Source organism: Dreissena polymorpha, chromosome 1 (genome assembly GCF_020536995.1).
Source record: "Dreissena polymorpha isolate Duluth1 chromosome 1, UMN_Dpol_1.0, whole genome shotgun sequence".
Classification (NCBI taxonomy): Eukaryota; Metazoa; Mollusca; class Bivalvia; order Myida; family Dreissenidae; genus Dreissena; species Dreissena polymorpha.
Window position 1 is genome coordinate 47,276,980 of NC_068355.1, and position 13,564 is coordinate 47,290,543.

At 34.1% G+C, this 13,564-nt stretch overlaps 1 protein-coding gene across 1 annotated transcript; it reads right to left on the reverse strand.

Moving 5' to 3' along the window:
* Positions 1 to 2,877: 2,877 nt before the first annotated feature.
* LOC127872201 (uncharacterized) lies at positions 2,878 to 11,712 on the reverse strand. Its single transcript, XM_052415562.1, has 4 exons — positions 11,557 to 11,712; positions 10,472 to 11,156; positions 3,339 to 4,001; positions 2,878 to 2,946 (listed from the first exon to the last, which is right to left on the reverse strand). Exons 1-4 carry the CDS (start codon positions 11,685 to 11,687, stop codon positions 2,878 to 2,880), a joined length of 1,548 nt encoding a protein of 515 aa, XP_052271522.1. The 5' UTR covers positions 11,688 to 11,712.
* Positions 11,713 to 13,564: the final 1,852 nt, after the last annotated feature.

Below are 13,564 nucleotides of genomic sequence, written 5' to 3' on the forward strand. Positions count from 1 at the left end.
TTCGCTTTGCAAGTAAACAGAAACTTACAGTTGCAGCAAAGCGAATCGTGTCGTCTTTTGACGCTGACTGGTATAGAGACACTTTTTACAAGTGGATTTCCCGACACATAAAGTGCATTCGCGTTGGAGGTGATTATGTGGAAAAGATTTGACAGTTGTTACCGGTAACTTCATAACGTCATTGACGTTGAACAGAAACGTTACACGTGCGTCGGTGTGCGCATTGTGCACATGTTTAAATCTCTGATATATATTTATTGTTTTATGTATTTCCATGATATTTGGAGAGTAGATTTGGAAAGGACGAAATATACTTAACATGCTATTTGTTTGTCCATTTATGTTACCAAATGAAAGTTATAAAGAAAATCCACGAACTTCTGAAACACCCCTCGTAAGTTTAGATGCACATCGTACATGTATGGTATACATGCTGGCGAATTCGGCTGTACAGCCGTTTTCAATTTCAGAATTAAATATCTGGCTTATTTCGCATTTTTCTACACATGTTCTTCTTAACTTTTATTTTAATTTACATTGAAATATATATATAATAAGGTTTTTTTTACACAGTTTATATAAATTCATAAATATTTGACAAAATCGTATATACCCGCTTTAAGTGCAGATTCATTCATACGACACACAGACACAATTTTGTTATACGGATAATTTCGGGACATTACGGGACAGTATATTGACATATTAATTCTTTTCTTTTCAGCTTCAACTCAATTCAACAGTGAAAAAAGCGCATAAAATAACTTCGAATGAATGTGCGAAATCGGATGAAAGAAGTGTACCGGCCTTTTGTTCACAAGTTGTTAATGACACACATACAATATTCAAGCTGTGAATCTCAATTCGACAGTGAAAAACGCGCATAATATCACTTTAAAATAAGGTGTGAACAACTGATTAAAGGAGTGTACCGGTCGTTAGTTCACAAGTTTGTCTAATTAAATTTATTTCCAAACTGCTTTGTGCTGATTAAAGAAGTGTACCGGCAGTTTGTTAACAACTTGACTATGTTTAGATGGTCGTGTGAATTTAACTTGCATTCGTTAAACTGAGATTATAAGAGTTTTATATGTGTTAAATTGTACTATATAGATAAAAATATGTTACAATAACCCAAAATAGGCAAGAATTTTTTTACATTGAAGACGAATTTAATAAAATGCAGCAACGACAAAATAGCGCCCCGCGCCGATCGTGACGACGATATTACGAACATATTTTCCTACAATAACCGAAGCATTCGTTTTTTTATTAGGATCGGAGTTACTGTTCCTGTGTCGTAAGAATAGCTAGAGTATTTACAAAATATTTTACAAAAACGTGCATATTCTCTCTTTATGGAAGGGGGTTTGTTCCGCTATGGAAGGGGGTTAATTCCGCTATGGAAGGGGGTTAATTCCGCATATGCAAAACTAGCGAGGGGGTTTATTCCGCGAATGCAAAATATGAAAGGGGGTTTGTTCCGCCAAGCCGTTTTTCGGGAAGGGGGTTTCTTCCGAAGGGGGTTTCTTCCGTACACCCACCATCACAATATGCCAGAGCGTTCGTATTGTGTATACTAATACTAAAGCAACATTTACAAAACTGATAACATACCAACCACTCAAACTTTCATTTAGATTGATTTCATTTTATGTCATGACATACATTAAAGATAAATGTCAATTAATTAATATATAGCTTGGTGCTTCGTACTCAGCGATTTAAATAAGAGAATCGTTGCGCACACATTAATTGGGATTAATAAAAAAGTATACGATTCAAATAATCCCACTTAAATGATACTAGATTTAGTTTCAAATTGTCGCTCAAAATATTTATAAGCTATATCAGTTACTAGGGAATCGATTTGTTTAATTTCCGCAATACAATAATAATTATGGTGTTTATATGACAAATTAATAGCTATTCGTCATTGAATGTATGCTACTTATAAAGATATTGAAACAACAACAACAACAACAACATATGTGTATATGTTTATATCTTCTTCAGATATACTGTGTCATACTATCAACATTATCCTCATAAGATTTATAATAATTAAATAAACACTATTACAATCTTAATCAAAACCAATTTGACCGTTAAGCTAATGATTGTATTTTCAGTATTTGTCTTCATTTTAATATTGTATAACAAAAAGTTTTCACAAATACTTATGTTTAATAATTATTGAAATTAACACATGAGAACGAATCAAGTTAATTATTGCATTTTAATAGATTAGTTTTACCATGTGTTTACATTCATATAAAATCTTTTGAAAATCACACTTGAGATAATAAATAAATGTTAAATGTTAAATGTGTTTTATTTAATTAAACGCCTATATCTATACACAAGTGCATATTCAGTGGCGTTTTACAATACACTGAAAAACATAATAAACACGTACAGAGCATAAAATCACAATCAGTTTACAAATAAAAAATTGCAATAATCAAGCATTTAAAAAAAAAAAATGAACATATAAACAACGTAATTATGATTAAGATATATAAATCATTCGTCGAATAAATAAAAGTGTAAAAAAGTAAACTATTATAAATTAATACTATATAAATTAACATAAATATTTTACTAAAACACGCGAAGAATAAAAGTATATTTATGTGGTAGTGAACATAATCATGCATGCATACTCGAAGTAAGTAATGCGAAGGTTACAGAAACATTAAGTTAAAATCACTAAAAAAGTATGTTTTAAGATTCTTCTTAAAGGCGTTAATATTGTCAGATTTACGAATGTACGGTGGTAAAACGTTCCACAACTTTGGACCAATTGTAGAGAAACTTCTGTCACAAAATGTCTTTCGTTTGTTGAACGGGACTACATAACACCCATCCAGTCTGTCAGCGGACCTCATGCCTGTGCGACTGGATGTATACGGTGTCAGGAGTTCTTTTAAGTACTCCGGTGCTCTTGAAGTATGGCAGTTATACATATAACACAAAATTTTGAAGTTAATTCTGTATTTAATCGGTAGCCAGTGCAAGTCAAATAACGCCTGTTTGGAACTGTCGAATTTCCTCCGTTGTAGAACCATCTTTGCACACATATGTTGAATACGTTGTAACTTTGTGAGTTCACGATCTGCAATACCATATAGGATAGCGTTGCAGTAATCCAGATGCGAAATGACAAGTGAAAGAACTAAGATTTCAGTAGCTTGCTTGGTGAGATATTGACGAATGCGTTTAATGCGAAGAAAGTTTATCATTGCAGTTTTACATTTGCGTGTAACATGTTCATTAAAATTGAGTGTTTCATCTAAGAAAGCACCTAAGTATCTTATACAAGGAACTTTGTGTACCGTGTCACCAGCAATATCTATGGTTTGTGTTGCACATTTGTTTAACTGTTTTCTGCTTCCAAACATTATAAACTCGGTTTTAGACGTATTCATTTTTAATTTGTTTTTGTTCATCCAGTCATTTATTACTATTGCCGAGTGTTCGACTTCTCGGATTGTATCGGCTTCGTTGGAGCTAGAAGGGCGAAAACACTTGCTAGCGATGTGATCGTCTGCGAATCCATATAAAGCTATGGACGGGGGGATAACATCGAACAATGTGCCGGCGTAAGCGAGGTACATCCATGGGCCTAAACAACTTCCCTGAGGAACACTACAATCTAGAGCACGGCATGACGACAGCGTACCGTTGATGCTCACTCTACAGCCACGCGGTCTTAGGTACGAGCCCACCCAGTCAAGGGCTGTACCTGAAACACCGTACTGGCAACGCAGGACCTCCAGAAGTACATCATGGTCCACAGTATCGAACGCGGCACTCAGGTCGATGGCTATGAGGGCCGTCACTTCCTGTCGTTCCATTCCTGCTAAAATGTCATTTACGACCCGCAACAAAGCAGATTCACATGAGTGATCGGGGCGATACGCAGACTGATATTTTGGAAGTAGTCCGAATTCATTACTCTGCTGATTAAGTCTTTTCAAGGCTGCTTTCTCTATAAGCTTTGAGATAAATGAAAGATTACTGACCGGTCTATAATTTGACAACACAAGCTCAAGACCTGACTTCTTTAATAATGTCTTTGGATGTGGCTACTAGTATTTCTAATCAAAGTATATGTTCGTAAAGAATGTTTTTGTTAATCATCAACAGCTTTACATTGATATCAGACTCAATACTAAAACAATAAAAATTCAAATAAATTGACTGTTCAATATAATTGACTTAGTCGTGTATCATCTTAGTCGTGTTTCATAACAACAAATTTTTTAACTATCACCGCTAAACAAAAGGTGTTTATCGCGGTTACGACCCAATTAAGAGGAACACGTGAAATGTTTAATTGAAAGCAATTATCCTGCTTAAATCTAACACATGCAGTAAATAAGATGTTCGGTTTACTTGAAAAAAGTTATGAACGTTTTATAACAGAACAGAACAGAACATATGTTTTATTTTGACTTGCACAATGTACATCGTCAGTATAACAAAAAACAAATCATGATTTAGATTCATGTCACGTTACTCATATAATACATAGTTTTAGTACATACGGTATACAATAAAGTACATTACTTCCTATAATATATTATTTCAGCACATACGGTGTGTAGCAAAGTACATACGGTATACCTGGTCTTTACTATAAAAATATAACATTTGAATATTTTAATCAAATAAATTGTGTTAGTTCAGAATTTTTAAGTTTCATTATTTAAGAGGATGAACTTACATTTAACAATGTGTTTCTTTTATTCAGTGCGTATTTAATAAAAATAGAAATTTTAATTAATTTGGTCTTGTTATCAATGCCCAACATTTCCAAAAATTTAAACATCGATGGGCGTTGGTAATAGTACTTTGGTACATATTTTTTGCGAATCTCATCTAAGAATGGACATATAAGCATGAAATGATATTCATCTTCAATATCTTGTGAATTACAAAATAAACAGTAACGCTGATCCCTATCAATTCTATTTCTACCCTATCTACCTGTTTGTATTCTTAGGGGGTGGACCGACAGTCTTAGTCTACAAAAGAACATTCTAAGGCTGCTTGGTAGTAAATCTAGGTATGATTCGTAGTTGAAAATGTTTTTAAAGAGGACATAATTAGTAAGAACATGGTTTGTCTGCATGTTCTGGGACCATTCCTGAATGAAATTGTCTATGACACGTTGTTTGAAAATGATGATAAAAGATTTAAAATCGACATTGTCAGCATCTTCGAAGATATAAGAGAAACCATAATTATTCAGCAATAACTTTACATTAGAAACCCAATTTGTAAAACCATTGTTACAATCTTCCTTGGCTTGCTCATAAACCTTTTTAATAATAATATTATCCGTATGTATAATTTTACTCCAGTATTTAATAATTTTTAGATACCTAGAAATAAACAGAGGGTACCGACCTAATTCCCCATATACGCCCGCATTAGATGTATTAGTTTTAAGTTTTAAAATACGTTTGCAAAATTTAAGGTGAATTCTCTCTAGTTCTTTTGATTGTTTAAATCCCCATACCTCTGCTGAATAGTTAAGAATAGAACCAACAAATGAATCGAAGAGTTGGCACAATATCCTTGGCTTCAGTTCGTACTTTTTACAATGTTGCAGTAGTATATTCAATGCCTTAATAGCTTTACCTGCTAGATATTCTTGATTCAGCTTAAAATTCCCAGTGTAGTTGAAAACAGTACCAAGATAATTAAAATCGTCTACAACCATCAATTCTTTCCCATCGAAGCTCCATTTTTCATTTGCTAACAGTCTGCCCCTCTTTCTGAAAACCATAATATTTGTTTTGTCTGTGTTTACAATAAGTCCCCATGTTTTACAATATGAGTGCAAAAGATTTATATTGGTTTGTAATTCCTCAGGCGATTTCGCAAAAATTGCCATATCATCTGCAAAAAGTAAAAGCATTAACACAATATCGTCTATAAATAAACCAGAATTAGGTTTTTTTTGTAAATAAAGTTCAAGGTCATTAACAAAGAATGAAAACAAAATCGGCGAGAGTACCTCACCTTGCCTCAGGCCAACTGCATATTCAAAAAAATCGGAAAAGGTGCTACATGATTTTACACAAGATTTTACTTTCTGATACATATCTCGTATGATTCTTAACAATTTACCTTGAATTCCGGATTTGTACATTTTTAACCAAACGGCATTCCGGTAAATTGAGTCAAAGCATTTAAACATATCGACAAAAATAACATAAAGACGTTTATTTTGGTTAAGATATTTTTGAATGGCCGACAAGAGTATAAAAACGGCATCAACAGTTGATCTTCCCTTCCGAAATCCGAACTGAGCGTCCGAAATACTATTATTTTCGTTACAAAAAGATTCAACGCGCTTGTTTATTACAGTTGTAAATAATTTAGCCAAACAGCTTACAAGTGTTACACCTCGGTAGTTACTAGCATTTTCCGTATCCCCCGTTTTATGTATAGGTACAATTACCCCCTCGGTCCACTTATCGGGAAAATACCCAGAGTTTAAAATAGCATTAAATATATCACACAAATGTGATCCTATGATATCAACGCTTTCCATGAAATACTCGTTAAGCAGATTATCATATCCACATGCTTTGCGCGATTTCAAAAACATAACGGCATTTACAATTTCGTCAGTGGTGATTGGTTTATCAAGTTCCGGAAACGGGACATCACAGTTATTAAAATCATTTGTGCGGCAAAATTGCTCAGCCTCGTCATTTGAGCATTGCGAAATATCATTACTTAGTGTAGAGAAATATTTAAAGAAATCATCATTAGAAATGTTGTTACTCTTTCTACTCTTATTGTTTTTAAAATGCTTCCAAAACTCTCGAGGTTTAGCGTGCTTTAATTTCTCTAACTCGCAAAGCTTATTATTTTCAAACAACCGTTTCTTTTTATTTATTAAAGATTTATAATTTGCTTTTTGTGCGCAAAGTAAATGCCTACTCTCTGTTGTTTTGCAGAAATTAAAATTTCGCAGCGCTTGTAAATATATATTTTTAGCTTGAACACATTCATTATCGAACCAGTCAGCATGCTTAACATGTGCTGCATCATTATAAGAAACATTCTTATGCGAGGAATGGTTTAAAAACAACGGATCGGCTACTTCACGCATAATTGATGTAAAAGAGTTAAGCAGGGTATTTATAGACTCCCTGTTTTGTAGATTACTATTATGACTACATGTCAAGTTATTAAGTTCGGTTAGTCGACTAATAATTGCACTTCTAAATTTATCCCGTTTAGAAACATCCCATTGTATTTTCACATAATTTTCACTTATCCCTTCCGGATAATCAAAATTGGCATGTATCGAAAAAGTAATTGGTGTATGGTCGCTATATACGTTAAGATCTTCAATCGTAAAACTATTGATTCGTGAAAACATATGGGGGCTAATGTGCTAGCGTGCACTTATTTGAAGGGGCTAATGTCCTAGGGGCTAATGTCCTAGAGGGCTAATGTCCGTACCCCACTTGAATCATAGGGCATTTTAAAACTGATAATTATTGCATGATTCTGTAATGTTATGTACAAGTTTTCACGTTCATGTATGTTGTTTATGTGTTTAAGCACCATCAAAACCACCGTATTTTCTCTTACATTCTAAATTTTCTTACATTTCCTTTTTAAGCCAAAATATTTATTTTTCATGATTCTAAATTTTCGGACATACGGATTTTCGTACAGTCAGTTAAACAGCGCTATTTTATCAGATTATTGGCCCTGTTTTTGCTTATCTGGTGACCCTTCGATCATGCATTTTTCCAACCGGATTAAAGTAATAAAACTTGGCATAATCATGCCTAAGGGCAATCGGCCATTACATTTGCGTAATTGGGTAAATTAGCTTGTAAACCTGTAATAAGCAATGGTTCCTTCCAACAGCGTTTGAAATGATATCTGAAGCAGACAAGTCAGTCATTTGTGATGTTTGTGGAGTTTGGGTGCACTATATTTGTGCACAGGTTACTGACACCCATCTTGAAACTGTTGATTTGTGGTCATGTGGAAAATGCTCAAAATAATGATGGCCAGTACTAGTTATTGATGACAAGTGAAATGTAACGCGTTCTGGAGTGGTATTCCATAAACATCTAAGTCATATCTTAAATAACGTCAAGTCAAAATTACAATGTTGTGTATTTCTTTACTAAATAAGGAAACACATGTTTTTTTAATATAAAAAATGATGTTATTTTCATGTAAATCTTGATGCCAAACTATTGCAATATGAAATGAAAGACTTAAGAAATTTTCCCTATTTAAGGATAAGAATAAAATTTAACTTGAGATGCTTCTGGAATACAACCCCAGAGCTAGATTGAAGATGATAAGTGTATGAAAGAGACTGTTTTAATACCTGTTCAGTTATAGATATTGATAATAATTGTGTAGTAAAAGATGCTGTTAATAGATTGTCCAGTTATATACTAATAACACATTTCAATTTAAAGATGGTGATCATATAATATTTATGTCTCGTCAAAGATATTGATAATTTTTGTAAGAAGCTTAAAGATACTGATCATACATGTAGATTGTCTAGTCCAAGATGCTGATAGCAGTTTTTTAGTCAAAGATGATGAATTGATTACATTAAGTCAAAGATGCAGATAATAGAATATTGATGTCTAGTCAAAGATTCTAAAAATACATTTAGATTTGTCTAATTAAAGATTATGATCTTATATTGTCTAGTCGAAGATGCTGATAGTTGTTTTTGACTTAAAGATGTTGATAACAGATTTTCTAGTCAAAGATGCCGATAATAGAATGTCTAGTCAAATATGCTGATAATATGAGCCGCGTTCTGAGAAAACTGGGCATACTGCATGTGCGTTAAGTGTTGTCCCAGATTAGCCTGTGCAGTACGCACAGGCTATTCTAATCAGGGACGACACTTTCTGCTTTCATGGTTTATTTAGTTTCAAGGGAGTCCATCTTTACCGAAAATCAAGTTTAGGAGGAAATTGTCGTCCCTGATTATCCTGTGCGAACTGCACAGGCTAATCTGGGACGACACTTTACGCACATGCAGTATGCCCAGTTTTCTCAGAACACGACTCATACATGTATATTGTAGAATGTCTATTCGTTTGAGCTGTTACTTGTTTTTATTGATATTCATAGTAACTACAGTGCTTGTAAGTACATTTACTGAATAGCACAGTAATTCAAACTGTCATAACTTGTTCGATTTTTATCAGTATTTGTGCTTGATGTTTATTGTTTTTTTAAAAATAAAGTTATTTCAAGTGTCATTGAACTGAGTTGATTCGGTTTTCACATCCTCACACATGTAGATAATGCGTTAAAATAAATTGTTTGATTAAAAAAAATAAGTAGGATAGGTTGGCATAATTTTTTCTTGATACAAGATTGTAGCCTTTTAATTTTTTTAACAGGGGTTTAGGGTGGGAAGGAAAAACTAGGTAGGGTCGGGTTACAGGAAACAAACAACTTTTTTTATACGCCTAAGTGCTGAAGATTATTTCATTATCAATTTTCGCAAGGTGTGTTGAGCTACGAATAAAGATGTAAGCAAAAAAACAACGCTGTATGTTCAGTCTTTTACGCTTTTATAAAGACAATGCTATAAGATACTGACATAGTAGTTCATCAAAATTAAAAGTAGACAATTGTTGCACAACTATACATTTACAACTTCACTATTGTAATTTACACATACAATATCTCATTTTCTGTCTCTTAACATTTTAACTTTTATAGATGGGTTCTTTGAGGTTGCACAAGGCCACACATACTGTCACAATATCATCAACATGTGACAGTAAAGAAATTGGAATTTCATTGGCTAGGATTTTAAAAGTCTTCATTCTTCTGATAACTTGTTCAATGAGAATTCGATGATTCGCAATATGCTTAGTTTTTGCAACACATGCACTGGACATTTGTGACTTTCCCCTTCTTCCAGGGAGAACATGTAGTGATATACTTCTATCGGCACACTCATTGCTAATGTTAAAACCTTTATCTGCCATTATCATTTTGTTCATTGGCACCAAGTTCAAAAATCCACTGTCTAATGTGATGGCTTTGTCTGAAATTCTCCCCATGTATGCCTTTGAGACAAATATAATTGTACTGTTTGGTGCACAAGCAACTAACAATTTCACTGTATTGTGATGTTTATAATCAGACCATGAATTAGATTGCAGAAACAAATCTTTTGGTGTCTCAATAAACAACTCTGTATAGTCAATGATTGAATGTAGGTCAGGATATTTCCGGAAGCGTTGGGGTTTTGAGCCGATCAGTTCCTCTTCATCAGGCATGAAGATCATTGACTTCAATATAGAACTTGCACACCGAAGCCAAGCGAAAAATATCCTTGAACATAGAGTTTCAGAAATATCAAATCTCTTTGCTAGGTCCTTGTTTAGCAGCCCAAGTCGTAATTTCATTAATACCATCAAGAACTCACCTTTTGATGGGCTGACAATGTGGATTTGAATTTTCTGACATTTTTGGCCATAGACATAACACCAGTCCACCTTCTTGTAACAAATGGTGAAATAAACCCATGTAATTTGTTAAACAGAGACTTGTTTGCTAAACCAGTGTAAAACTGAACATCATCATCGGTCTTAAGTATTTCCTCACTGTACACAGTGTTCTTCAGCCTGTCTATTTTTTGTCTCTGTATGCACACCTCAGCTTTCAACTTAGCAATCTGCTTGTTCTGTTCACTAATTTGTAAACACAGAGCTACAAACACAGCCAGAAAATTAACAGACCATGGAAGTTTGTAAGTGTGGGAAAGTAATTCAACCTCTGGGTCATCATAAATAGGTGTTGCATCAAGATTTTCCCAAGACACATGATCATTGTCTTTTGAACACATTTTTCTACGCCTTTTCGTATGTTTTGTGCTAGTCGCCTCAAACTGTATCATTCTCTTCGCTCGTTTCTCTGCTTCGTCATATCCCATGCTGACAGTGGGCAATGGATTGTTTTTGGTTGGTTCTCCATCTGTGAAATGATCCGAACAAACTCGACTGTCTTTGCCTGGTGACCAGAGTTGTCCACTGCCCTGACGTCTTCCTACCAGCTGTTTCCATTTTTCCCTTTGCTCTGGATTCTTTTTCTTTGTTGGGAAAGTGAATAGTCTGAAATTAAATTTAATATAAATTTAACTAATAGGCACAGACAATTTTAATAGTTGGCCTGCCAGCAACAGACCTATTTTTATGCGTTTCAATACATTCAGGATCTGCATGGATTCAAATGAGTGCATTCCTCATAACACAGTCTGTATGTATAGTACAACTACCTTTGGTCAAGTCATCATTTATCAACTGTAAACGTACGAGTATCACCCTGTAAAATGGCGAGATAGTCATACTTCTGCTGTTAAATGAACTTGCTTTTGCTATATTGTAAAACATGTGAGATTAATGCACTTAATTTAATGACTGCCTATTCTATAATATGCCTGAAAAAATCGTAGAAATCTTACCCCACCCACATTTTCTGAAAACGACACATCAGCTCTTAATCGTTTATTACCTGAATGGCGGATCGCATTTACAGTCTCTCTCTTTGTGCAAACATCCACAGACGTCACACAGTTGTTTCTTCCATTTATTTAACCAGTATGCTCCTTTAGAGCAGTTTTGAACGCAACATGTTAAAGCCATAACGATATCCGACAATATTTTTACTCGCAATTCAGGCGGAGTAACTCTTCAAGGCAAGTTGGTTTTGCGCATGCGCATTGCGAAACTGTTAATCCGTGTATTAAGAAAGCCAAATGTTTATTGTTTTTACTTTTTATATATTATTTCAGGTGATTGCAAAGATGTTAAGTTGTATTTTTAAAGCACAGAAATAAGAGTACAACACAATAAAATTATTGTACATTGATGTATTATTTCTACTTCAATTAAATAATTGACAAACGAACATAACACACTTGTCTCTAAATATTTTTCGTATTTACATTTTCGAACACGAAAAACAATATCTTTAAGTGACCGGAAACTTGAATAATTACGGTATATAGTAAAAGCAGTGTTGTTTAAACCAAAATGACACAGCTTATTTTTCCCTAAACTATACAGTCATGATAATATGGATAAACAATTAAAATACATAAAGTCCATTGTGTTGATTACTCGTTATTGAAATATTGCAATGCCACTTATACGTCATCTGTTTAAAAACATAATGTATGGTATGCCAATATTTTGTGAGACTGGAATGCCTAATGTGGAAATACAAACTAATGATGCTATTAATGCAACAACAACAAGCACATCTATTCAAGCGCAATCAGAAAACTGCTACAGCTTTGTATTTTTGCTGCTTTCTAAAGATCTAGAACAAACATAAATTTGTTTTTGCTTATAGGTTCAGATAAACTTCAAAACTTTAAGCGTGCTATGAATTGAATATAATTTAAATTTATATGTAAATGTTTTAATGCTCTGTTGATAACTAGCAACAGCAACAAAGGAAAATACCATTTTTATCATTTAATTTTACTTATATTTCATTGTTTATTTGTTTATGATCACAAGGATTGTTTGGATAACAGAGTTTGTCTAGAGTACATATACCGGTACCCTTATCAATATTTTTATGAATTGCAATAAAGCGTAGAAATTAAACAAGCCCTAATACAGACACCATTCTTATCGGAATGCGATTATAAAATCGATACAGTTTCCATAGCAACTCGTTACGCTTTTTTGGATTGAATGTGTAATTAATACTTTTAGCGACAAATTGAATTGGTCAAATACTGCATCTTAGACAGATAAATAAAATTGAATCTATTTATTTTCAATGTTATCAATTCATTATTATTTAGCTATTAATACATTAAGCAGCAAACTCTATTAATCAATAAGATTTGATATAAGTCATAATTAAAAAGAGAATCATCCGAATTCACTGCAAAAATAAGCTTAGCGATAGGTTTTACGATTGTTGAAATTGTTCGTGATGATAACGATGATGACGATGACGACGATGATGACGATGACGACGATGATGACGATGATGACGATGACGACTACGATGACAATGACGATGATGATGATGACGCTGATGATGATGATCACGACGATGACGACGATAACGATGTTGTTGATGATAGTGACGATAATGCTGCTGTTATTGCCGATGATGATGACGATGCTGCTGCTGATGATGATGATGAGGAGGTGGAGGAGGACGAGGAGGATGTGGTGGAGGCGGAGGAGCAGGACGAGGGCGAGGACGAGGACGAGAATGATGATGATGATAATAACGATGATAACGATGATAACGATTAAAACGATTAAAACGATGATGTTGATGAAAATAACGATGATGTTGATGATGCTGCTGTTTCTAATGATGATGATGTATGTATGTGATGATGATGATGATAATTACGATGAGGTGGAGAAGGATGAGAAGGAGGAGGTGGAGGCGGAGGAGCAGGACGAGGACGAACGAGGTCGACGACGATGATATTAATGATTATGACGACGGCTTCGACGACGCCGACGTCGACCATGACCACAAT